General features: G+C 44.3%; 1 protein-coding gene across 5 annotated transcripts in view; it reads right to left on the reverse strand.

Annotated features, from left to right (window-relative positions):
* The window catches only part of JARID2 (jumonji and AT-rich interaction domain containing 2), a 223,002-nt gene that overhangs the window by 29,311 nt on the left and 166,079 nt on the right, over nucleotides 1-27,612 (reverse strand). For all 5 annotated transcript variants that reach the window (XM_058667827.1, XM_058667835.1, XM_058667817.1 and 2 more), the window contains 2 exons: nucleotides 27,319-27,488; nucleotides 11,435-11,611 (listed from right to left, as the gene is read on the reverse strand). In XM_058667827.1, coding sequence (XP_058523810.1) covers nucleotides 11,435-11,611; nucleotides 27,319-27,488 — 347 coding nt within the window. The remainder of the gene's footprint in view (nucleotides 1-11,434; nucleotides 11,612-27,318; nucleotides 27,489-27,612) is intronic.

Below are 27,612 nucleotides of genomic sequence, written 5' to 3' on the forward strand. Positions count from 1 at the left end.
CCTTTGGCCAACTGCATTATCTGTCGGAGACTCATTTTCTTCACACACATCAAATGAAACTATGTGCATGCAGAGACAGACACAAACCTGGCTGTGTGCAACTCACGTGGACAGTAAAAGACATCTGTGAACTGTAAACTAATGCCAAAACTCTGAGTTTAGCATTATGAGCAAACCGATTAGGAACTTGTGGCATTTTAAAATGAGCATCTTAGAATATCCCTGTTTTCATACAGCCAACAGTGATAAAAGTCAGGGAGCCATTCAATAACACTGAGGAGTAGAAAAGGCAGTGCAGAGACCAAAATGCAACACCCAGCACCTCAGTGTGCCCTCTTTTCCATCGGGGTTTCCAGGCTATCATAGTATCCTCACACTCCTCAAAAAACCCAGCTTCTGGGATGGGGTGCAGTTAGTGGAGTGTGACTACGTACATAAGCCTTGGTGTCCCTGTATGTACACTGGGATTAATAACAGTTGTTTTGTTGCGAGGCTGCTTTAGTAACTCGGTGATCCCATCACAGTGCAGAGGAAAGGCTTAGCTGGGATGGAGGGTCATCTTCTCTCAGCCACCCACTCCCGAGGCCGGTGCACACCACGCTCAGGCTGCAAGGGTCTCTAAGATGGGAACAAAGCAAAGGCTTCCTCACCACACATCTGGGCTGGAATCAAATGCAGCTTCTTGCTTCTATTCGAACACCTTGGGGGCCCTTCACCAGTACCTCCAAACCTATGCCTCAGGAAAATGTTCCAGCAATCGAAGGTCTAGAAGTCAGTGAAGCGACAGAGAGAGGCAGGCTTGTGCTGAACAACAGGTGCCCAAGCAGCTGCTATGTCCTTTCGCCAACCAGGCTGCTGAAGCTCATTTGGATAGGATATCCCAGAGAGGGGGAAACTTCTCAAATATACAGAAGTTAAAAGCTGAATCAAGTCAACACTGATCTGCTAACAAAGAGATGGTTTTCAAATGAACCCAATTTCTGTAACCATCATGCTATTTTATGGCAGCAATATACCCAAACGGCAAACACAGCCAACAAGCCAAATCATGTGTTAAGTGGGAAGAAAGGGGGAGGAAGAATTGGGTACTGACAACAGAACCAAAGACAAGGTATAGTTTGTATTCAACAGCTCATTAATTTTAAGTGTCGTGGGAACCTGCCAGTTTTACCCCTGCAAGTAATTATCTTTTGTCTTAATTTGTAAGATTCTGGAAAAGGCAAGAGAAAGGGAGAAGGGGAAAAAAACCACTATCACAGAGAAAGACTAAACCCTATGAACCTAAGAGACAAAAAGACTTCAATGTATGGAAATCCTCCACGCACTGTTCCCAATTAAAAGGGTAATTGGACTAGTTTCTTTAAGCAAAGAAAAAAAAAACCACATGCATCATTGAGAGCAATAATAGGAAACTATTGTACTCACACAAATAGATTTACATTAATGAATACAGACAAATATACTGATTTGTACACATATGCTCTCAAAGTTAAATGGTCCATAGACGAATGTTTTCACACTGTGCCAAGCAACACCTTCAAATCCAAAGGCTAGTATTTTAATTTAGTGTCACTTCAGACCCAAGAAGACAAGATTTGCTCCCAATGGTGGATGAAAACAGACTTGGCAAGAGAAGTTACTGGAATCATCTTTAACTGCAAGCATTTGAAAGGCGGAAAGTTTCACTTTCCAGGGGGGCATTCAAAGATACAGCCCCCGAGAGCTGTCTTCAAAATGTGTCCCATACATTTGACATATTTAGATTCTGTCTGGGTGAACCTCTTAAGGCACTCTTATGGACAGTGGATCAGAAGATCTTTCAACCATAACAACACACAAAGCTCTGGACTTTGATGTTACAGTTCCAAACACATCTACACCTCCATTCCCTAAAGGACAAATCAGTAGGCTCCCTACTCAAAAGCCAGAGGGAATGCCGGGAATTGTGATGCGCTAAGCAGGGAGCATTTCCGGTTGACCTGGGTTCTGCCTGCACTTATATTGTAAGCGAAATATCGAGAAGAGCCTGGCTGAACTGTGTGAAAGCAGGAAGGCAAAAGGCAAGCAAGAATAAGTAAAAGATGCCCAAAACACAACACCGTCAACCTCAAATTCTAAAAACCTGCTTTCTGTCTCCAATCCCAAAGCAAATGTAAGGGGCAAAAATACTGCAAATAAAAAAGAAATATGTTACTGCAAATAAAAAAGAAATGTGTTGTGGAAAGGAAAAGAGGTCTGTAGCAAGGTTCTGATCTCAAGCCAGATATTTGAATGGAGGCTTCTCGACTGAGGAAAAGCGCAGACTCCATCAATTGGCTGCCATGAAATTCTTGTACAAAAGCAGCACTTGCTCCCTGGAGCCAGTTCAACTTTGAGTCACTATTGTCTGAAAACAATGGAATGTCTGCCAACCTTTGCCAAGAGTTCAAAGGGATTTTACTGCAGCATGTGTGAGGGCTGTAACCAAGTGTGCCCTGGGCCAGCAAGCTCCACTGAGTTAGCTCCAGAATCTGTGTGTGAACACCAGGGAACGCTGTGAGGACACAGGTCAGGGGAGCTAAAGTCCCTCCCAATCTCAAAGCCAGAAAGCAGTTCATTCACACCGGAGGCCAGTATCAGGCAGGATGAAACCTCACACAGCCTCCTTCCACTCAACTCGATCTTCATAACCCAAGATCATAAGCAAGTTCTATTCGTTCACAAGATGCCTTATAAAACCCTTCTGGAATTTTTAACTAGTCAAATTTTTTACTTTAATTACATGGGGTGGGGGCGCGGAATGAAGCCAACTGCATTTCTTACCCCATGGAAGAAGGTAAATTCTTTGACTTATGGTTGCTACTGCCTCAAGATCTACAAGTCTGAATATATTACGCTATGTAGCGAGGCACTGCATACATGCCATATTCACTGCCATCCAAGCATTCTTCTTAACGGCGTTCCTGCTAACCTGTGACAATGAGGTTTGAAACACCACAGACCTTCACCAGAACATAAGGATCAGGGCAGCAAAAAGACCACAAATCAGATTTTGTTTTTTAAGGGGGAGAGGGGTCATTTCTGGCCCTTCTGGCTACCCCAAAGTGCTGCCACATATCCTCTTGGCCAATCCCCCAGGGTCCGGTGTACCCTGAGAGTCCTAGGGTGCCAGTGTGCAGCAGTGAGCTCTAAAGCACCTGCATTCCCACCCAGCATCCCACAGGGCAGCCTTCAAAAAATGAATGCTAAAAGGTTAAACAAATTCTCATCCACAAACAAGGAAGCAAGCTGTTCACTATACGCTGGGAGACACCTTAAAATGAAGTGAGTGAACTGAACTGGAACGCATCTCTGATTTACACAACCACTCATAAAAGCTATAAAAGCAGGGCCTGGCACAGTAGCCTAGTGGCTAAAGTTCTCGCCTTGGACATGCCAGGATCCTATATGACCCTGTTTTCCACAAGCTCTTGGCTTGTGGCCTGGGAAAGCAGCTGAGGAGGGCCCAAGACCTTGGCACCCTGCACACGTGTGGGAGACCCCAAGAGGCTCCTGGCTTAGGACTGGCTCAGCTCCAGCCGTTGTGGCTCACTTGGGGAGTGAACCATCGGATGGAAGATCTTCCTCTCTGTCTTTCCTCATCTCTGTCTAGCTAACTTTCTAATAAAAAAAAAAAAAAAAGCAAGGCTTTAAAAAAAAAAGTTTAAAAAGCATTTTCAGGTTAAATATAGCAGTAAAGCAAAGCCAGGCAGAGACATTAGAGTTCCTAATGTAACAACCAGAGTCATGAGGTCACAAACAGAGATAGAAGCCACCCTCTAAGTCTGGGAACTCTTCAAGTTCCTCATTTAATGCAAACAGATCTTCATTTCACATATTTAATAAGCTACAAATCTCATTCAATTTAATGGATTTTTAGCATATTCCCAGAGTTCTGAGGGCATAATACCCATGTTATTTAAACTGTTTCCATTTCCCCTAAAAGCAGCAGCATACACAACAGAGGTCACTGTACACACTCCATCTTGTCCAGCCCTAACTTCTTTCCCTGTCAGTTACCAGCAAATAGGGAGACAGGTTAAGAACGCTAAAAAGCTGGCCAAATAATCGGTGAGGAGGGCATTCTCCCCCCAGAAGCCTCTCTTCTACCCTCCGATGCTTCTGCCCACTGGCAGTCACAGACACAGGAACAAAGGTGGGGCTCTGGCCCCTTCACATTAGCACAAGAAGGCCCAGGCCATCTGCTCCGTGTGTATCATGGTTCCAAGCTTCTACCCGGACGAGCAGAACCAACGCATGAGGGAAAGCAGAGAGTCAGGATCTGATGATTGTGCTCACAATGTTACAACACCCGGGTACTATGAGAAAGGTACAGCTGTGAGATCCTCTTTCAGGACACAAAAATAGGAGAGGGCATTTAGGACAACAGTTGCCACGTGGAATGCCCATGATCTCATATCAGAGTGCCAAGTTTAAGTATCAGCTACTCCAATTCTGACATTGCCTCCTGCTAAAGTGAAACCTGGGAGGCAGTAAATGGCTTGGAGTCCCGCCACCCAATGGGAGATGCATTTAGAGTTCCAGGCTCAGTCCAGATCCACCTACAGTGGGCATTTGGAAGTAACCCAGCAGATAGAAGATTGATCTCTCTCTCTCTCTCTGCCTTTCAAAAACAATGAAAATAAGAGACAACTAGAAGATGGCAAGACTGCCTACAGATGTGATTCTTTCAAAGCGTGCTTAGCACCGCCATGCCTAACGGCCACCAACAGAGCACAGCGCTCCGGTGCTTACGGGGTAGTCGGGGAGACGTCAAGAACACACAGTCGTGCTCTACACCCCTCCACTGCCCTTTTGAAAAGATGAGCTCTTCCAACTTCACAGAATAATCACTTGCTTCAACAGGAAACATGGAAATGCCAGAGGTTAAAAAGAGGTCAATAGGATATCCCACAAAAATTCCAACAGGAGGGAGAAGCCTGTCAGGTTCAACCTCCTCATTAAGCAGGGCTACAGTGAGACCCCGGCCCCAGTAGACATGCTCACCACTCCACCCCAACAAAAGGAGAGGGCTCAATCCACCTGGAAGGCAGCCACAGAGCACAAACGCAGTCAACACATCCCGTGATTGCTTTGTGGCCCCAGCACAACATGCCCCGGGGTGAATCCAAAAGCAATTAAATCATTCCAGTTGGGAATCCAACGACACATTGATTTAAAAGTCTTGTGAGAAATCTGTCTTCAGGAAAAAAAAAAAAATGGGCAGAAAAAGGAACAACGGTCTCTCTTATCCTCTCCATTTCTCCGAAGCGTTTTGAGGGTTTATGTACATCCGAGTATTTTGAATCTCTAACAAGCTAGGGAAGCACAAGTTGCTAGGGCTGTTACTATAACCCTTGACATTCAACCCGGGTTCAAAAGCTCGTGTGATGCTGGACATGTCATTTCAGACTATACATTTTACTAAAATAACTTCTATCCATTAGGGTATTCAGTGAGAACATGAGAGTTCTCAAAGATGTGTGAAAACATAGGAAACCGGGCTCTTGTGAAACCACTGGGCTCCAAAGAGGAGAAAGCTGGCAGGGGGACGCACAATCATGCCCTGACTGCAACCCTGCCGACAGGGTCATAAACCACGGATTTCTCTCTTGCCACTTCCCCTGGCCTGGTGTCCTATCTCCACACCTGAGCTGCCTCCGAGCTGCCTTGTATAAAATAGGACGCTATTAGCATCTTAGGGTCTGGAGTCTCAGTTCTAGGTTCTTCAATCCAACAAGCTTGTGGACATGCGGCTGACGAGTAATTTCCCGGCCTAAGCTCTTCTGGCCATAAAGTATTCATGGGTGCGCTTTTGTTGACTCCGTTTCATCTCTGCTCATCTCAGGGAAGGCACAACAGTGTTGGCTTTCCGGACTTACTTCAACACTGCAAGCGTGTAAACTAGGGAAAATGTCAATCTGCCGGCAGAAAAACTTGCCTTTGCACAAACCACCGAAAAGCAATCTTATCTGAGCATGGTGCAACAGCCTAGTAGCTAAAATCCTCACATTACATTTGATCCCATATGGGCACTAGTTTGTGTCCTGGTAGAGCAGAGGAGGACAGACCAAGGTGTTGGGACCCTGCAACCATGTGGGATCTTTGGAGAGGGTTCCGGGTTCCTGGCTTCAGATCAGCTTAGTTCTGGCCATTGTGATCACGTGGGAAGTGAGGCTGCAGGCGGCAGATCTTTCTCCCTTGTATATCTGCCTTTCCAGCAAAAATTAATAAATCTTAAAAAAAGTTTAATCTTCTTTTTCTATTTTTTAAATTTATTTATTTTTATTGGAAAGGCAGATATACAGAGAGAAGGAGAGACAGAGAGGAAGATCTTCCATCCAATGATTCACTGCCCAAGTGAGCGCAACGGCCAGGGCTGCGCTGATCCGAAGCTGAGAACCAGGAACTTCCTCCAGGTCTCCCACACGGGTGCAGGGTCCCAAAGCTTTGGACCATCCTCAACTGCTTTCCCAGGTCACAAGCAGGGAGCTGGATGGGAAGTGGAGCTGCTGGGATTAGAACCGGTGCCCATATGGGATCCTGGCGTGTTCAAGATGAGAACTTTAGGCACTAGGCCACACCGCCAGGCCCTAATCTTCTTTTTGTATCCTAAATTGGGTGCTCATCCAGATTCTTCTGCTAGAAAGCCCATTTTAATACACACACTTTCTCCACTCAAGTCAGAAACCAAAACCAAGCAGAGAGCCTCTTCTTTCACATGTTAATTTTTGCACAATGAGGTAATAAATCCAAGGCGGGGGCAGAAAGGATCTGACTTCTCCGCTCCAACAAAATCAACAGAGTCATTGGATGCAGAGAATTTCAATAGCCTTCAATCCATTTCCTCCACTGGCTCCATAATCAAGCACCCTCACCTCCTGGATTATTACTATTTAATTTCTAGGGATATTAAATCCAGGCAAAAGCAGCGGCTGAACACCTTAGCAGGAAAGCATGAAGCGTCTCTCCCTTCAGAAAGCAAGAAGCAGAGCAGGGAGACGGAGAACTCACCTGCAGTCTACCCACCAGTGAAGAGCCCGGCTGCACTTCCCATGCATGAGGATTACATAAAACTCAGATGCGCACAAGAAAAACAATCCACGAAACACGCAAACAAACTAAGAAACGCCATCTGCAATGGTGTCCAAAAACATCAGCAAAGCATCTCATGTGCTCCCTTAACAGCCCATCCCTTTGACCCTGAGGGGATGGGTTATCAAAGAGTCATAGGACAAGTGGGGTGACGCAGGAGGCAACCTAACTAGACAGATAACAGGAAGACAACATGAAACCCACATGACAACAGCAGCAGTAAAGAGGGATGACATGAACAGGGGCGAGAGCAGGAGACACACGTGCACAGAGCTGGAGTCCTGGGCACTTCCGCTGCACTTCCAGGGAGCAGCCTGGATGGGAGGGCCTGCAAGCCTTCATGATCTGAGCTCACTTTCAAAGCACCAGAACCGGCACAGGGTTATATACACTACTCACAGGCACACAGCAATACTACCCTTATGTCCGATGAAAAAATTTACTCCATGTGACTCCCTAAACAATTAATGTGGTACACTATAGTTAACAATGCAATATCCAGCCATCAAAGATTTCATGATTATGTTTCAGCACTTCCCCCAGTGAAATGATTCCCAGAGCTTTCTCCCAAATCCTCTACAAATCAACACTTTCAGGAACATGTAAACACACAGTCCTTCCTAACACTCACAGGCATCTGGTGAAAACCCACAAACTAATTTCACAGTAAAGAACTTGGAGTGGAACAGCTTTGGTGCTTGTGTCTACTTGACTTTGGACTACCCCACAGGAAATGGAATTTCCTGGCAATCATACTCATTTAGGAAAGAAAAAGATGCGGAAGGTCTTCACTCCTTCCTATGGCAACCTCAAAAACTGAGACAAGATAACATTCAAACTGTTTGATGGTGTTGAAAAGCAAAGCAAATGGATTCCAGAAGTAAAAGCTGGGGTCAGGGCTGGGAAAGTTGGGGAGCTCATCTGTGACAGGACAGGCCCAGCACAGACCAAGAGACTACAGAGGCCGCAAGGGGTCTGCTCAACACTACAGGAGAGTGGGAAGCGGCCTCGGACAGCAGGAAACAAGACCCCCTGCAGGAAGGGTCACCGAGGCCACTGCCCAGGTGTCCCCACTATGACCGAGTTCTGGAATGCTGGTGGAGATGGATCCAATGGCAACCCTTTGAAAAATCAGCCAACTCCTTCCCAGTTCAAATAATGACATCAAAATGGCAGAAGCTTGGCCTAAAATCATGACCTCCATTGACCTAACAGCCTGCCATTCTAAGTGCCAGAAAAGGAATGGGCTTCTCTCGCTGAGAAATAAAAGTTATACTGCAGATAAGAGCACATTTCTACCCAGCAACTGAAAACAATAAAAGAGACATAAATGAGACCCATAATCAAGAAAACAGCCCTCAAGCTGACCTTCAAGTAGTTAAGCAGAAAACTGGAGTTCATACAACTAGCAGGTGAGGACTCCTTCAATTTGGGCGTCGACAATCGCCAATGAAGCAAGCACAGAAGGAGTCTCTGAGTCAGCACTGAGGTCCTGGAATAAGCAAACCTGGCTTGGGTTTGCTCCTGATTTTCCTTATCTTAGGTTGTACCTTTACAGTATAACAAAAGACAACAGAATAATCCAGAATGTTGGTAGGGGAGGGGAGGATAAGGCAGAGTATAGGAACAAAAATGTAGAGGTGTAAGGAAGGGGTACACGTGTATTCTCACTTGAGACCCCCACTAAACACACCTTCAACCCAGCCCTGCCACACAGAAACCAACGACCCACACCATCCTATGCAGCCCTCACACAGGAGACACTGCTTCACAAAAAGAATCCAAAGTGTTTCTGGAAAGGTTTGAACTAAGTAAGCAAAGCCCCAGACTAAACAGTTTGAACATCTTTCAATCACCATCTTATTTTCACAAATATAGTAACTGCCTAAACATATTAAAGTTTCCTAAACAAATTATACAGTTATGGGTGCTTCTGTGTGTGTGTCCTCTCTAAAGTCCTCGCCTTAAAATTGCCCCGGGATCCCATATGGGCACCGGTTCTTATCCCGGCAGTTCCACTTCCCATCCAGCTCCCTGCTTGTGGACTGGGAAAGCAGTCAAGGACGGCCCTGGGCTTTGGGACCCTGTACTCCACTGGGAGGCCCAGAAAAGGCTCCTGGCTTCAGATGGCTCAGCTCCGGTCGTTGCGGTCACTTGGGGGAGTGAAACATCGGACGGAAGATCTTCCTCTCTTCTCTCCTCCTCTCTGTATATCTGACTTTGCAATAAAAATAAAATAAATCTTTTAAAAAATAAAAGAGTGATACATTCACTTGACTCCTAGCAACAATGGGCTATGCAATGATGGTCAATGCAGAATCCCTGCCATTTTCTTCACTTTCACACCCTGTGAGGTACTGCCTGATACTCTCAGCCTCAGAAAGTAACTAAGCACCTTGCAAATCATGGAAAAGCAAAGATCCCTGAACACAGAAGATCTGTCTGCTGACCCATCAGGCAACATGACGGCTAAACTGGCTTGCCCAATTGCAGAAAGAGAGAGTAAGGCATATCAGAAGGAACCAACGCAATAATGATGAGATACATTTTCATCAAATAGGCACAAGGATAAAGTGTAATTTCAAAATGTGTTTAATTTAATTTACTCTTGGTTGTCAATTAAACAAAAGAACACTAAAAAAAAACTTAAGCTTTTCCTTAAGAGTTTTTTTTTTAAATCAAAGATCATCATAGTGTCTCTTCTTAGTGTCCCAATCAATCCTCTTCTTAATAGCCAGTCTATCACTTTTATCCCAGTTTCCTCAGGTCGTTGGAAAAGTTGCACAATTGTATGTTCCCAAGAATGGGCTAGTTTATTCCAATCCAATAATTTTCCTGTGTATTTCAGACTAAACTCTACTGCCAACTATTAATTGAACTTGACTCATTTCATCTCATTTCCACACCATCAAGAATAGCCCATCTTTTACACTAGAATTCTTACTACCACCTAACAGGACATGTTAATGAGGCTCCTTCACCAGAAGCAGGCTTTGCCCCAATGGAGGAAAAGCCCCCTTTCCCAAGCAGCATTCCACTGTTTCATTTATACAACTCTCTGGACCACCAAGATTTCCTGATGAGGACAGACACGGGTTATCTGTTCCCAAAAAGATTAAAATTCAGTTTACTATTTTGTATTTAGACCCCTCTAGCCAACTAACACCAAGTTCTTCAAAGGGCACCATGTCCTCACCATGTCTATGTCACCTAAACAAAATCCTTGGCCAGAAGTGAGACAGATAAACAATGAATTACTAGGCTGATAAGAAAGAAATGCTTAACAACATTGAAAAGCAGACAAACGCTTGTCCTGAGCCTCTATTCTGACGGCAGCTTAGTGGAAAGGTGCAGAAGAAACCACTCCGTTTTCCTCTGCAGCTAACAATACTGCACAGTCTTTCTAGCCTCAGTCTCCTGTGAGAGTCCACAAAAAATTGTATCTAGTGGAGGAGCTAATAGGTCCAATCCAGCGGGGAGTACATGAAGTGGATGGGTCCTGGTCACCCATGTGGGAGGCACTTCCTGTTTCATACTCAGCCAAGTCTGCCCATCACAGACATTTGGAGATGAATTAGTACACGGGACTTCTTTTGAGAGTAAAGAAAATGCGTATTGCATAATGCTACTGCAGCAATTATCAAGTCTGCAGCACTCTGTATCTACCACTCACCCCCCTAGGTTTATATTATCACAACCAACTTTTAGTCCCTGTCACCTGTGGCCAGGTAACCACCTACAATGACAACTTCCAATTGCATCTTTTCCTGTTTGACTTTTTTTTCATCTATAGGAATCCCTCGTAACACATGCCAGCTTACTTACAACATTCTTTAAAAAAAAAAAAAGGCAAGGGTCATGAAATTAAAAGTTTATTCCGCTAGGAAAAAAAAAAGCTGTAAATCACACACAGATTTTTCAAATTCATGTTCAATTTTGAAAGATAACTGATTTGTGCATGTTCACAATTCCGTGAGGAATTAGTTTGCTGTCAACATAATATCCACCACTGAAAATAACTAAAAAATTAATCACAAAAAGTTCTGGTCATTCACATTTAGAGGGGATCTTTCCCCATCTGATTTCCATACTGTACAACACAAGCAGATCAACAGTCATGTCGGAAGTCTACTCACTACACTACACTACACTATACTAATCTAATACTACACTATACTAATACCACACTACACTATACTAATACTCTACTGCACTAATACTATACTAATCTCTTCCTCTCTGCAGCAACAGTCTTCATCCATTTTCTTTTCGACGCATGCCCTCTGACATGTCTCACAAATAAGTCTAACAGTAAACCTACCGTGCCCATTGTGAACGTGCTTCTGGGCCTTTCCTTTCCTGGGGGTTGACTGGCACGAAGAGGAAGCATTATTGGTGGCCGTTTTGACGTCTTCTGTCTCATCATCTTCCTCCTCGATGTCCTCCTCGTCCTGAGAGCTTCCGAAATAAACCATGCTGTTGGGCAGCGCAGGAGAACCTGGTGGGTCAATAAACATCAGTTATCCACAAGAGCCCTGGTCCACACTGCTTCCAGAAGGAACAATACCAAGTGATACATTCACAAGCATAAACCTAAGCCATCATGTCTAAAGCATATAAAACAAGACTGTTCTTGTCTATTGTCACTTCACTTTACTTCTCAAATATTCCCCAGGAAACAGCTCCCTCTTTTCTTCAAGGAGATTTCAAGCGAAGTCTCCTCCAAACAGGAGATTAAGCTCTTCATCAAACATAAACAACCACAGCAAGCTAATCCCCACCCTGTGGTGGCTGTTGCTCCACTTCCCACCCAGCTCTCTGCTTGTGACCAAAGCTTTGGGCCCCTGCACCCTCGTGGGAGTCCCCAAAGAAGCTCCTGTTCCTCAGCTTGAGGTTAGCTCGGCTCTGGCTACCGTGGCACCTGGAGAGAAAACCAGTGCATGCAGACCTCTCTTTCTACCCTTCTCTATAAGATCTAGCTTTTGAATAAAAACAAAAAAATCTAAAAAACAGAAACAAAAAACCTTCCCCAAGAGTGGAGAGGAGAAAGGAAGACTATTCCAGATTAGACACTTAACATACGAGACCTGAGCCACTGGTTGGGATGCCAAACATTAAGTCGCCACCCTTGGTGCCGACAGCACAAATCAAAGTTTGAGTCTAGACTTCTCCATTTCTGATTCAGTTCCCTGCTACTGCACCTGGGAACGTCCAGGTACTCAGCCCGTCCACCCATGTGGGAGAACAAGAGGCAGCTCCTGACTCCGCCCAGACATGATCTCAGCTATTGCAGCCACGTGGAGAGTGAACCAGTGGGTAGAAGAGCCTTCTCCTGGGCTAGCATTGTGGTATAACAAGTTAAGCCCCAGCCTGCACTGCCCCACTGTGCCTTTCAAACTTTAAGGAAAAAAGGGGAAAAAAAGTGCAAAAGATGATACGTTCTAACCCAATGGTGCTCACTTAAAGTCCACTGAGAGACACAACAAGGATGTGGAAACAACGGGGAATTAAGAGTCCGCCAGGCCTCTTGGGAGACGTGAAGAGACGAGCACCATTCACACTGATAGTAACTGAGAGAATCTGGACTACCAAATGAAGTTGAATCAGCGCTCTCCTGGTTAAAAACTTTGGAGAAGTGATCAATCATAGACGAATATGTTGGTGAGTTAAGGACTACATGATGGGGGGAGGGGGGGAGAGACTAATTTATACTCAGTGATTGTAAAAGTGTATATTTAACATAAACAGTTTTCTATTCAGTTACAGGCATATTTTCTCCCTTGATTATTCAAGTGCATTACCAAATGTGAAAAAACCCTGAACTTGGATCAGAAAAGAGGAACTGGGAGTCCAAAATGCATCTGTGCTTTGCCAAAGCCGTATTTCATTACTTTTCAGAATTAGCTGGCAATGTCTCCACAATATTTACTGAAGTGCAAACCAAATGTTTTCATCTGGACAAAAATCAAACTGTGGTATGTTACAACCACAACAGAAATCATTTTAATCCAAAAGCTTGCTTTCTCTAATTTGGGTTGCGGTTTCTATAAAATTGGATTCTTCTCTATGAATCACATAAACAGACAAGCCCTTCTTCCCATTATCTTTCTTCCTTCGACCAGCTCTTGATCTTAACAAGCCAGACATAGCTGGCTGAATTTGGAAAGACCCTGAAGGGATTCCCTGTACATTGTCAATTAACTTTAAGAGTCAAAGTCTGTTTGCTTGACCCAAATAACAAGGGGTTGGCCTGCTGAATTGGCAATTCTCGTGATTTCATCCCCCTACTATCACATTAAGTTAGAAACAAAATTTCCAATTTTGGTTGGGGGGACAGAAGGACAGCTATCTACCAACTTCCTGTGAAGGAGGTGGGAAACGGCCTCATCCACTGGAGAAGTAACAGCAGGCAGCTGCAGCTCATTCAGTTCATTAATCCAACAACATACGTCCCATCGCACGTACATTGTGCTGTACTCACTGTTACGGGGTGCAGCCAGTGATAGCCAGCACCCATGGACAGTGGGCTAAGCAGCTCATTAGCACTGGCTGAGCCAGACAGGAACAGACACTGGGCTTGTGGCTAAAACACCTGGGCTAATTGGACTCATCTGTACCCAACAGCCTGGCTAAATGAGTACGTGGGAGGAAGAGTATGTAAGGACAGGTGAAGGAGCAATAAAGCGATTCGCAGAGACTTCTACCATCACTGGTCTCCCATCCGTGCTTCATTCCCACCCTGTCCCTGTCCACATTACTGGATCTGCTAGTTGGAGCAATTGTGGTCCCTGTGTACTGCTTAGATGAGACAATGGATACAGCAATGTTTCTGGTTTGTGTGCTGTCAGGAGATCCAGGAGGGGTGAGGCCTAGCAGTAGTGGAATGTGGGCAGAGAAGCCAGGGAAAGGTGAATGTCTGCAGCTTTGTAAGCGTGTCCAGGTTATTTATTGCATGTCTCTTTAGGATAACTTATATTGCTGGGGAAGCTGAGACACAGGTCTTCAGCTTAATGGATGAACTTGAGGGAAATGAGCATTTGTTCCCCTTCTGGTTTATGTTTGGTTGGACTGCCATATGGACTTGTGATTTGCTATTTCTAGTATGCTCTGTTATCACCAAGCTTGGCTAATAAAGACTCCTTAATAAACCTTAGACTGGTCTGGTGTGATCTCACTCGCACCCCATAACATTCACCTCATATTCATGCGCCCTCATGTAAGCACCAAGTTCCCTAAAAGACTAAAGCAGGTGACTAAAGCACACTGCACATCTCTGTGGCCTTCCCAGGCTGAACTTTTTTTAAAAAAAAAGATTTATTTATTTTATTACAAAGTCAGATATACAGAGAGGAGGAGAGACAGAGAGAAAGATCTTCCATCCGTCCGATGATTCACTCCCCAAGTGAGTCGCAACGGCCGGTGCTGCACCGATCCAAAGCCGGGAACCAGGAATCTCTTCCGGGTCTCCTATGCGGGTGCGGGGTCCCAACGCTTTGGGCCGTCCTCAACGGCTTTCCCAGGCCACAAGCAGAGAGCTGGATGGGAAGTGGAGCTGCCGGGATTAGAACCGGCGCCCATATGGGATCCTGGCGCGTTCAAGGCGAGGACTTTAGCCGCTAGGCCACGCCGCCGGGCCTCCAGGCTGAACTTTATAACTTAGCAAAATAATGTGATACATCCAAATTCAGATAGAGTATTTCTAATCGGAACCTGAAACATTTCTAAGCCTGATGTTCAAAGAGTTCAAAGAGTTTCAGATTTTGGAGCATTTCAGATATATGGATAAGAGATGTTCAATGAGTAAAATACAGAATGTGAAAAATCGTGAAATCTGAAACAATCTAAGATACACTTAACTTGTACTCCATATGCTGTCATTTTCTTCAAAATGATTTTCACTCATGTCTTTAATGATTGAAAAACGATTACTTGCCCAAAGGCCTAGAATAATAATTGCAAAATTTTTTGTCCTAAACAGTGAAATAACACCTGTACAACTTCAGACTTTTTTTTTTGAAGATTTAGTTTATGTATAACTGAAAGTCACAGTTTAGCAAGCTGGGAGAAAAGAGAGAGGGATCTTCCATCCATCTCCTGGCTGCCTCCCCAACAAAAGGCCACAATTCTCAGAGCCAGAAGCCAGGTGGTTCTTCTGGGTCTCCCCAGTGGGTGCAGGGGCCCAATCACATGGGTCATCCTCCACAGCTTTCCCAAGGGCATAACCAGGAAGCTGGATAAAAAGTGGAACAGCTGAGACTCAAACCAGTACCCAATAGGATGCAAGCTATGACTTTATCAGCAATAAAGTTTAAAATGTTATTAAAATGCTCACCCAGTCATTCGTAACATGCAGAGGAATATATGTAGCAGGACTAGGGAACAGCTCTCCATGCCCAATGCAAAAAACAGCACAAGGGAAGCCCTGGTTCCTTACTGAGTGTATGACTGTCCAGGACTGTCCATCCTGGGACCACACGTCTTTTACTATGTACATCTCCAAAGGAAGAAGTCAACCACTGAAACAGATTCTACAGAGGATTTCAAACTCTAGGAAGAAGCCAAGGTCCTTGCCTAAAATAAACATGTCTTCAGTCAAAACAACTGTTACGATCCCAGAAGTGGGAGCAATTCATTCAAAATGACTCAAAGCAACTCACAATGAAATGCCATTATTTGGTTAATCTCTGGATGCAATAGCAAGACTAATTCCCAGCTATAAAAACTGGACTGCCCTTCTTTGTGTGTATCCGAGGGGTGCACTTCTCTGTGCCAATTCAAAGGTAAGCAGATCCAGACTGCTGATGGGGAGGGGCTATAAAAGCACAATGAACTCAACAGCCAGAATGAAACCTGAGGGTAACACCAGAGAGAGCTGATGAGTTCAGCCACGTAAGAGTCTTCTGAAGGCAGAACAAGGGATGAGGTAATGACCTCTTGTTATTGGCCAGTCTCTCCTTCATCCCCATTCCCTCCTGAATCAAAGAAAGCCCTTAGGCAAGGACTTAAACGTACGAGCATCGAACTAGGCCCATCTGCTCCAACCTACAGGAAACTCCCCTGGTAGGGTACATCTCTGTTCGCTAAGAGACCTAACAGGAGAACCCGGGGAGAGAAACAATGAATAGCACAACCCTTCCCTGCTAGCATCAAAACCACCAAACCCCAGTAGCTTTGTAATGTAACAAGCAAACACATGCCTACCTTTTTGCACATTTCCTCTGCACAAGTAGCTTCAAAAAGACAGAAACACAGCTCTAATAAAATGCCAGGAGGACTCCATCACAATGTAAGACAACACGAACATGACAGAGCAATCTCAAGTTGAGAAGCTGAAACCAGTCAGAATTAACTTCACCAACTTACAGACACTACAACTCCTCCATCCTACCCCCACCCCAACTCTCTGTGACTGGGCAAAGCCAGTATGCCTCCTGATGACTAAATACCCATCTTTCGGGAGGAACCTGAGACAAGAGACCTTTTTTTAAAAGAAGATTTATTTATTTTTATTGGAAAGGCAGATATACAGAGAGGAGGAGAGACAGGGAGGAAGATCTTCCATCCAATGTTTCACTTCCCAAGAAGCTGCAACGGCTGGAGCTGAGCCAATCGGAAGCCAGGAGCCAGGAGCTTCTTCCGGGTCTCCCACAAGGGTGCAGGGTCCCAAAGCTTTGGACCATCCTCGACTGCTTTCCCAGGCCACAGGCAGGGAGCTGGATGGGAAGTGGGGCTGCTGGGATTAGAACCGGTGCCCATATGGGATCCTGGTGTGTTCTGGGTGATGATTTCAACTGCTATGCTATCGCACCGGGCCCTAGACAAGAAACTTTAATGCTGTGTGAGGAATGAAGCTTTCACAATCAGCAAGAAACTCAGAAACAAAGGAAGATGCATGGCCACTGTTGTTCTGGGCAGCTGGTTCAGGCTCAAGAGCTTGGAAGCCACTTCCACCCCACCACCCAACCTACGTGGTCTCTTCTGCCCTACCATCACCTAGAACCTGAGAAGGGGCAATGCGGCATCGTTACATAACCCTCCCCCTAAAGGCCCATCCCAGTTCCTCCAGCAGAGTGCTTCCCTCGCTCTGGCACTCTGACTCCTGGCCTCCCCAGTACCTGCCTGCTCTCTGGCAGCCGACGGACAGACTCCGGGGACAGGAAGCCCCGGAGCATGGACCTTGTCCGTCTGTGTATTCCTCAACTCTGTTCACTGCTTGGCCACACAGTAAAGATGTTAATGTTAAGATGCTTTGTATTTTTAGTTCTGTACTTTCAAGAGGTGAGGCCTAGCAGTAATGGAAAGTGGGTAGAAGGCCAGGAAAAGGTGAATCTTGGCAGCTTCCTCAGTGTGTCTAGGTTGTTTGCTGCATGTCCTTTATGATAACTTATATTCCTGGGGAAGCTGGGACATAGGTCTTCAGCTTAATGGACAAGCTTCATGATAATTACCATTTGTTGTCCTTCAAGAGGAACAAATTCAAGATTGCCACTGGACTTGTCATTTGCCAATTTCTACTGGGTCCTGTGATCACAAAGCTTGATTAATAAAAACTCCTTAATACATTCTTGACCTGTCTGGCATGATCTCTCTTGTACCCCACAACAGCCACTACAACTCCCCCCGCCCCAATTATCTTCTCCAAAAAGATTTTTGAGAAGAAATACTAGGGCATCAGGACAATTTGGAGAAAGCCAGGGTTAATTCTGAGAAGTACTACAGAGTTGGAGCCAGCAGCCCATGGAGGGGAACAAACAGCCAGCCCGATTTCATCTTCAGGGAAGGCGAATGTGGTCAGAGACCAGCTGGCCGGGAGCACGGCCAACCCTCGGAGCAAGCCGTCTTGGTGCCTGCACCGACCAAGGTCACAGAGCAATTACAAAGGATCCAACCTGTCCTTCCTCAGACTTCAAGAAGTTCCAAGGCTTCGTATTTCCTCATTACTTACTAATAATAAACCGTTCCAGCAGATAAGCCACTCAATCAGCAGAAGGAAACTTCTAGGGGCAAAGAGGAACAGAGAGTTGGTTTGTTCTGGTTTAAAGAGGGGGCTATGGGATCCAATAAAAGCATTACAGCAGGCATGACACATATGAGATTCAACTTAAATCAATGCCACACCCCAGGCTTCCGCATCTGCCCCCCTTGAGTTCTTGCCCGCCATCCAAGGCCAGTATGACTTTGAAGCATGCACTCTTGCCAGTAAGGCCAACCCCTGACTTGAGGGCTGTCTCTTTGTCAACAATAGTTTATATTCAGCTCATCTTTTAGCTTGTTCTCTTTTGTCTAGGCCTACACTCATTGGGGAAAGGGGAAGTATATGTCCTTGGATAACGGGGGGGGGGGGGGGGGGGGGGCAATCCTACTGGATCTGTTTCATACCCACTACCTTTACTTAACACCTGTGTGTCACAACATGACAACATCCAGTCCAGAAGAGGAAACTGAGGCAGAGAAAGTTAAGCTGTCTGCCCACACATCACATTCTGTCCGTGCAGGATGGGCTCCCTTGTGGGATTCGTCACACAGCTGCTGGATCACCTTCCCAGCCTACAAGGCATCGGAAGCCACCTCTGAAGAACAATGGGGTGCCCCGATGCCTGGTCCGGGATTTGCAGATTTTGACACATGTCCCAATTTTGTTGTTTTACCAGGCCTCCAGGAACAACCTGTAACAGCAATCTCTGTATTGGCAGAAGCTTCTGCAAGAGGACTCCTTCCTGCAAAGGTTCCCACACACTCAAGCAAACAATAACAACAAAAAACATAAGAGGGCCCAGCACGGTAGCTTACTGGCTAAAAGCCATTGCCTTGGATGCACCGGGATCCTACATGGGCGCCGATTCATGTCCCGCATGCCCTGCTTCCCATCCAGCTCCCTGCTTGTGACCTGGGAAAGCAGTCAAGGACAGCCCTTGGCCTTGGGAACCTGCACTTTTATTGTGGGAGACCCCAATAAAAGGGAGCTCCTGGCTTCAGATTGGTTTAGCTCCGCCCACTGTGGCCACTTGGGGAGTGAATCAGTGGAAGGAAGATCTTCCTCTCTGTCTCTCCCCTTTTCTGTATATCTGATTTTCCTATAAAGTCTTTTAAACACACACACACACAAAACAAATTTAAAAATCCCTCTGACCAGCCAGGACAGTTTGGGCTTCTTGGCTGCCTGCAGTACACACCCCTAGTCTGCATTTTCACCCATTCATTGCCATGTCCTCTATATTACCAATCAATTAAGACGATCTTGGGGTGTCTAATCTGTTTCCTAGGTGTCTGGCATATTTAAAAGGCTCAATAAAGGTTTGCTGCATTAGTTAGCAATTGAATGACAGCTGATCCCAGGTTTGTTAGGAGAAACAAAAGGCAGGCAGTCCCCACACCAACAAGGAATTCACCCTTAGGAGGCTTTCCAGGCCCAGCTGAGCTGCGGCTAGCAGCAGCCTGAGTCCTGAGAAGGTGCAGTGTCCTTGTGTTTTAGGAATATCCTTTGGGAAGCCTGCCTGTTTGTAGTAGCTCACAAAGAGAGACTGAAGGAGGACTCTGTACAGCTCTCAGCTCTTCCTAATCTCTCTTTTTTTAAAATTATTTATTATTTAACTTCAGTAATTACATTGTATTATGTGACACAGTTACATAGATACTTGGGTTCTCCCCACCCCTCCCCAAACCCTCCCACCATGGTGGATTCCTCCACCTTGTTGCATGAACACAGTTCAAGTTCAGTTGAGATTTCCCCATTGCAAGCGTATACCAAACATAGAGTCCAGTATCTTATTGTCCCGTCAAGTTCAACGGCTTCTTAGGTATACCCTCTCTGGTCTGAAGACAGAGCCAGCAGAGTATCATCCCAGTCAATTGAAAGCTCCAACATACCATCAGCAAAAATTTACATCATTATGGAATTAATTGACATAGTAATGAGTAACCAATATGTTAAAAGTAAATGCGAGTTCCCAGCCACCTTCTGTGACCACCTCACCTATACTTCAATTTTAGTTTATACACAACATATAACATTCAAAACAAAACATGTTATACATAACATCATATCATCTTAAATTAAGGCAAACATGTGGTATTTAACCTTTTGGGATTGGCTCATTTCCCTTAGCATTATGGTTTCCAGTTTGGCCCATTTGGCCACAAAGAACTGCATTTTGTTTTTTTTTAATAGCTGAGTAGTATGCCATGGAGTAGATGAACCATAGCTTTCTTATCCAATCCTCTGTTGATGGGCATTTTGGTTGTTTCCATGTTCTTGCAATTACTGATTGTGCTGCTATGAACATAAGAGTGCATGTTGGTTTCTCATAGAACAAGTGTTCTGGATATATTCCTAGGAGTGCTATTGCTGGATCATACGGTATGTTGAATTTGAGTTGTTTGAATATTCTCCATACTGATTTCCATAGAGGCTGTACCAGCCTGCAGCCCCACCAGCAGTGGAGTAGGGTTCCCTTTTCCCCGCAACCTCGCCAACAAGTGTCGTTGGTGCTTTTTTTCATGTGGGCCAGTCTTACTGGCGTTAGGTGGTACCTCATTGATGTTTTAATTTGGATTTCCCTTATTGCCAGGGAACTTGAGCATTTTTTCATATGCTTATTTGCCATTTGGGTTTGTTCCTTTGTGAAGTGTTTGCCCATTTCCCGTGCCCATTTCTTGAGTGGCTTGTTTGTTTTGACATTTTGGTTGTTTTGTAGCTCTTTGTATATTCTGGAGATCAGCCCTCTATCACCTATGTCGTGTGCGAAGATCTTCTCCCATTCTGTGGGTTGCCTTTTTACTTTGTTGATTGTTTCTCTAGCTGTACAGAAGCTTCTTAGTTTGATGAGGTCCCAATTGTTTATTTTGGTCTTGATTTCTACTGCATCTGGAGTCTTTTTTAGGAAGTGAGGGAAACGAAGAAGTTAAACTCTCACTATACGCAGATGATATGATTCTTTATGTAGAAGAGCCAAGAGACTCAATACAGAGACTGCTAGAACTTGTACGAGAGTTTGGAAGAGTGGCAGGGTACAAAATTAATGAACAAAAATCAACAGCCATAGTGTATGCGAACAGCCCCAAGATGGAAAAGACTTAACCAGCAAGATACCATTCAAAATAACAGAGAAAAGTATGAAATATCTGGGAATAAATCTAACCAAAAATGTAGAAGACTTATTTGAAGAAAACTACAAACTACTTAAAAAAGAAATTGAACAAGACCTCAAAAGATGGAGTAACATCCCATGCTCCTGGATAGGTAAAATCAATATCATTAAAATGTCTATACTGCCAAAAGCAATATATACATTCAACGCAATCCCAATCAAATTGCCCAAAACATTCTTCATGGAACTGGAAACAATGATCCAAAGGTTCATCTGGAAGCACAAAAAACCACGGATAGCTAGAACTATCCTGAAGAACAGGAAGTTAGCAGGGGGAATCACAGTTCTGGACCTCTGGACATACTATAGGGCAGTGTTTATCAAAACAGTGTGGTACTGGCACAAAGATAGAGAGGAAGATCAATGGAGCAGAATAGAAACACCAGAAGGAAACCCACACAGATACAGCCAAATAATCTTTGACAAAAAGACAAATGACAATCCAGGCAAATGGGAAGGTCTGTTCAATAAATGCTGTTGGGACAACTGGTTGATAGCCTGCAGAAACAAAAAAATAGATCCACATCTCTCACCATACACTAAGATCAGATCTAAATGGATAACAGATCTAAACCTACATCCAGAAACCTTCAAACTGTTGGAAGAAAATGTTGGAAACACACTGGAACACTTCCTAATCTCTTAATCACAGTCGGAACAGGAGGAGGCAGACAGAGCTGCTGAGGAATGAGGAAGCCGGGAGAGGCAGGACTGCAAAGGCAGGCATCTGGGTGCACAGCACCAGCTCACACCCTCCTCCCAGCACAAGCCAGGGAGGACATTAAGTTAATTACACCCCGGGCTGGAGCCACACAGACCCCTTCAAAGTAGCTATTTAAAGATAAACACACTGCAGGCAAACACTTCAGGCCCCACCACACCATTCAGTCCATCTTCCTTTCGTATAAAAATTGCAGGTCGTGATACTAAACAGGAAAATAAACAGTCTCACCAAACTTTAGGCAATTGTTTACATCTCTAAAGCTTCTTGACTTTACCTGCCCAGTGGGTATGCTTACACTGCCCATCACTGCTACAAGCTGAGGAGATATTTTCACCCTCAAGGATTTCACGGAAGACACTTTATAGGGTTCAGGAGAAAGGTAAAAACAAGGCTTACAGAGCCCCAAGCACTGCCTCCCCCTCAGCCTCAGGGCTTCTCTTCCATATTCCAAGTCAGTGCTCAAACTATGAAATGTAATCACTGGGAACCAGCAGATAGAATGACCTGCAATCCAGGTTTCTGATTTGACTCCTTCATTACTCCTGCAGCCAGACTTTCTTTCCTGCAACTAATGAGCTTATTAAACATAGTCCTCTCTCCACTAACACAGCCACGTGTCAGCCAAGAGTGATGGACTTGGCTCTCTAAGCTCAACAGGAGATTTAGGTCTCTGAAGGGCCCTATTTGCTTTGCAATCAGCACCCAAAAAAAAGAAGAAATTGAATTAGAATTCAGGTGTGTGAGAATGTTAATCAGATTCCCAACCCTCACTCAGATGAGGCAACAATTAAACAATAGATTATGCATCATAAGCTACGAATACCAAAAATCAGAAACACAGCTAAACGTAAATCAAGATTTCTGACAAATTATGAGACATCCACAAGATAGAATGCTCTCGAAACTGTTAAATTATATAACAACCAAGTGTTTGGGGCATACTGGAAAGAAGGAGAGCAAGACTACACAAGGCAACACCATCTCAGGGAAAAATACGTGTTACATATGCAGACAGCAGGCTAGGGGGGAATTCACAGCAGCTGCCTCTCAGATGGGCAGGACGCTATGTTGCATGCACTGTTCTGCCTCCCATCTATCTCCTGGTGATATTCCCAAGAAGAACAGAAAATGTTTTGCAATTAAGAAATTCAACAACTTTATTTTCAATTTAAAATTGTCAAAAGACTGCTTAAGCGCCACAATGACTGGAATCATTACTGTAACCCCTACAAATTTCTAACGTGCTCAAGCTGTTACATGCTAAAGATGCTGCCTGATGCCATTACATCTTCCAGACGACAAGGTAGAGAAGGCACCCTTTCTCATATTGTGTTACCAGGGCCAGAACAGGTTTACACATTTCACCCACAAAAATACGGCATTTTAAAGTTAGGATGACTCTCATGTTTTAATACCTTAGATCAGAGGGCAGTAAAAGACTTTATTGTACACTAACCAAAAACAAACTCTATCCTGTGGCCTCACTCACAAATAAAGAATGTCCAAGGTTCAAAGTTTCACTTAAACCTTTGTTGAACTTGGCAACCCAAAGAAGCTAACCGTGTCTATGATAAGATGATTCTCTAGAATCTTCAAATCTCCCAGAACCAAGAAAAAGGTAAACATGAAGTTAAAACACATGTACACACAGCAAAATGTCCCACGTACCCCTCAATTCACAGCCACAGGCACAGCCCCTGATCTATTTCTCAATGTCCTGGTCATCAGACCCTAACAATATCACTGAGAAGTATCCTGTGGCTCTGCCTCTCCTAGGCTCTACTTGTTTTACAACCGGTCGCCCTCACAATGGGAGACGAAATCTTCATGAGCTCATGGAGTAACAGTCAGAACGGTCCAGCATTTAACATATCGTCCTGGGCTTCATACAACAAAACCAGACTGTCCCAGACTAGCGGGAACAGGTTTGTTACCCTTATACTAACAAGGCGGAGAAGGCACCAAAACCTGCATGTGGCACGTGCCCAAGCTGACCATGGACTTTGTGTTGTAAGGCCTAAAGTTCTGATGAGGTTCTCTGAGATGAAAAAACGTGTCAGCAGGGCCTATGATAGCCCCATGTGTGCTAATGTTCATGAACGGTTCAAGTGGGCTTTGCTTACTAAGCAGCAGAAAATCGTGTTGAAAAGTGTACAAGTACCGTCAGAAAGCAGAATAAAAACAAGAAACTTGAGTAATTAAAAATAACAACAACATCACTGCACTGGCTCCATGATATAGACTTATTTCTTCATCAAAAGAGAAATGAATGCTGTCACTCATAATAACAGAATAAGAGCAGTGGATTCTGGAGGCATACACCATTACTTCAGTTTTTAACTGCCTACAGAAATTCCAGACATCAAAATTCCTTTCCTAAACTGACAAATGTGGCCAATCTGCAGTTGTTCTTTTCAAGATTCTGGCTAGAACTGCATTAAAAAGATAGGTCTCATCTACATCAGAAAGTAAGATATCTGTTATCACTGGTTCTAATTATTTACTCAACCTCCTTTTACTGTTGATATCATTCATCCTTTAGAAATTCATTCCAGCTCTCCCTTTCTGAGCTATCAGCATTGGAGCCTGCTGGCCATGACCTAATGGGGAAGCCCATCTATCAATTTCATGCATTTAGGGCCAAGATGCCAGAAAATTTCTATTTCCTAAAAAGTTTCAAGGACTATATTCATAGCCAGTTAAGTCAAAAAACAAGCTCCAGTTCCTGGTGTTCCTTTGTAATAAGCCAGTTCCAAAGGCAATGGTCAGCTGGGAAAGGAGGCCCAACCATGCCGGGTGTTGGACAAAAGGAAAATTTATTTAAAGATGTTCTACTTGGGGGACAGGTGGCAGCAGAGATGGTTAGCAACTACAAGAGACAGGTTCACAAGTGCTAAATGGGGAAGAATACAATTTTACAAAATGTTTTGGTTAAAACTGAAATTACAGGTACTGGTGCTGACTCATAGATTTTATACACAGAGCAGTAGACATACCTCTAGTCAACAAGCATGTGTGTACAATCTCAGTAAACAATCGCAGAGATGACAACAGCTTGAAGCACACCAGTGCTTAGATCAAGGCTTTCTAAACAGCTTCTGAATAATCATTTAAAAAAAAAAAAAATCAGAGCTAGAAAGAAAAATGCCCAAGGGAACACTGTTTGCAGCCTACAAGGATGACAGTAACAAATGAAAAGGACAAACAGTCCAGCATGCAGATCCAGCAAGATCTGGGATCTGCAGGTTCCAAGCACTCCCTTAGCTCAAGTGTTTAAGTAGCCAAAAAACACATCAGATTGCCCGGGTTCCATTCCCAGTACTGCCTCCTGCTAATGAGGGCGCTGGGAAGCAGTTGGTGATGGCTAAAGAAATGGGTTCTGCCATGTCCAGTAGACACCTAGATTTCGTTTCTGGTTCCACACTCTATTCTCAGCCAACCCTGGATTCTGTGATCATCTGATGAGTGGAACAACAAAAGGGAGCTCATTCTCCACGTTTTAAAATAGGCCAATTAATAAAGTAGCTAATTTTAAAGAACTCCTTACTATATACAAATATGCATAAATTACCAGAAGTTTGACTTTATATTGACCATACTTGACACAATCACCTTAACTGAACAACCAATGTGAACACCATCTATACAAGGATAGAATGCAATTATGTGCCAGGGCTGTCACCACAGCACAGGAAGCCTATTCTCTTCATGCACTGCCAGCATCCCATACTGGTACCAATTTGTGTCCTGGCTGTTCCACTTCCAATCCAGCTCCCGACTAACAGAATGGAAAAGCAGCAGAGGATGGGCCAAGACTTTGTGCCCCTGCACTCATGTGCAGACCCAAAAGAAGTTCTGGACTAATCCAGCTCTGGCCACAGCAGCGATTGGGGGATGAAATGGTGCACGGGATATTTCTCTCTCTCTCTCTCTCTCTCTAAATCTTTCAAGTAAAATACATAAATCTTAAACAAAAAAACCTCAGATGCCTTCCAAGAGGACACACAGAAATAAAGTCAGTTTTGTGGTATTCTTGCCAAAATGTAAACCTTCAGAAAATAGGCAGCCCAAATGATTGGATATTCCATACAATATTGGATCTATAACCTTCAGGTGCCAATGATATCAAACACAGAGAACCAAACCAACATAGGCATGACAAGACATCGGAGGCAATGTGAAATGTGGGTCTCTGGACAGCAGGGGGGTTACAGGAGGTCCGTATTGGAAGGAAATGTGCAGTAGCATATTGAGGAGTGATGGTCTCTGGACGGCAGGGGGGTTACAGGAGGTCCGTATTGGAAGGAAATGTGCAGTAGCATATTGAGGAGTGATGGCAGGGAGTTATCTTTTCAGATGAATCATGAGAAGTGTTTTTTTTAACAGAGACGGAAATCTTTCCATCTCCATGACAACGTTTTGTGCTAGTTACAATACCAGGGGTGCAAAACATGGGGTTTGACAAGGCAAAATAAGGATTATGAATTTATTTAGGACTATACTTGACTGCTTTCCAAGGTCTCCACAAGCAGGAGGCTGGATGGGAAGTGGAGCAGTTGGGATGTGAACCAGTGCCCATATGGTATCCTGGCAGATGCAAGGTGAGCATTTAGTTATTAGGCTACTGTGTCAGGCCCAGCAGCTACTTTTTAAGATGACTGTTTTGTATGGCCTGAAAATGATAATAATTACAAATGTTCAAATAATCCTTGGCAGAAAAACAGGTTCCCCACCACTGTTATAAGTGATACAAATCTTAGTTTCCATAACAAATATTTTCCCAGGTTAGTCTGGTTAGATTCAAACAACTAGTTTGTACAAAAATTTAATTCTAACCTTGCACTCTATTCATGCACCTGTTTTCACTGATAACAACAATTAGCAACTGCTGCGGTTGTCTTTGTATGGTATAGTGCCAGGAGTGCACTGAGCCCGTGAGGACTCAGAAAACACGCAAGAGACTTCATCATCTTTCAAAGCTCCTCCACCAAAAGCTTACAAAACACAGAAAGAGCAATGTGTGTGACTATGTGATGGTGATAACTGGAGGTCCTGAAGGAGATCCTAGAGGAACAGTTGCTAGCCAACAAACTACAACTGTGCTTTTGTGAACTGAGAAGCTAGAACAGAAATAGGCAATCTAGAGAAATGGTAACAAAGTCAACCAAGACCTGGTTCAGAAAGCACACCTAGAATGCACTTTGTCAAACAGGCTGCAGCACTGAAAAAGGAACACTGCAGAAAGGGAAGCACACCTCTCCTCACGAAGGAGGCTGTACCCCATCGTCTTTCAATCAGACTGGTCCTGAAAAGCCAGCTGCCGTTCAGGCTTACCTCGAAGGCAGAGAAAGGTGAGAAAATCTTCTGTCTTAGGCTTCCTTTTAGAGAGGTCAGAGATTTGAGTAGCTGGAGGGGGTAGCAATGGCTCCACAATCTTCACTGGAGTTGTGCTGGGACTGTTCGGCTGAGATTGAGCAAACTTCCTTTGTGCTTGCAGCCTGGGCCTGTAAAAGCAAAGGAAAATTAACAATAAATTAAGCAGAAACCAAAGGATTCAGACCTAAGCAAAGCAATAAAAGCAGAACAAAAAAGGGTCTGTTTCAGGCAAATGAAAGTTATATATCTCCC

Source organism: Ochotona princeps, chromosome 1 (genome assembly GCF_030435755.1).
Source record: "Ochotona princeps isolate mOchPri1 chromosome 1, mOchPri1.hap1, whole genome shotgun sequence".
Lineage (NCBI taxonomy): Eukaryota > Metazoa > Chordata > Mammalia > Lagomorpha > Ochotonidae > Ochotona > Ochotona princeps.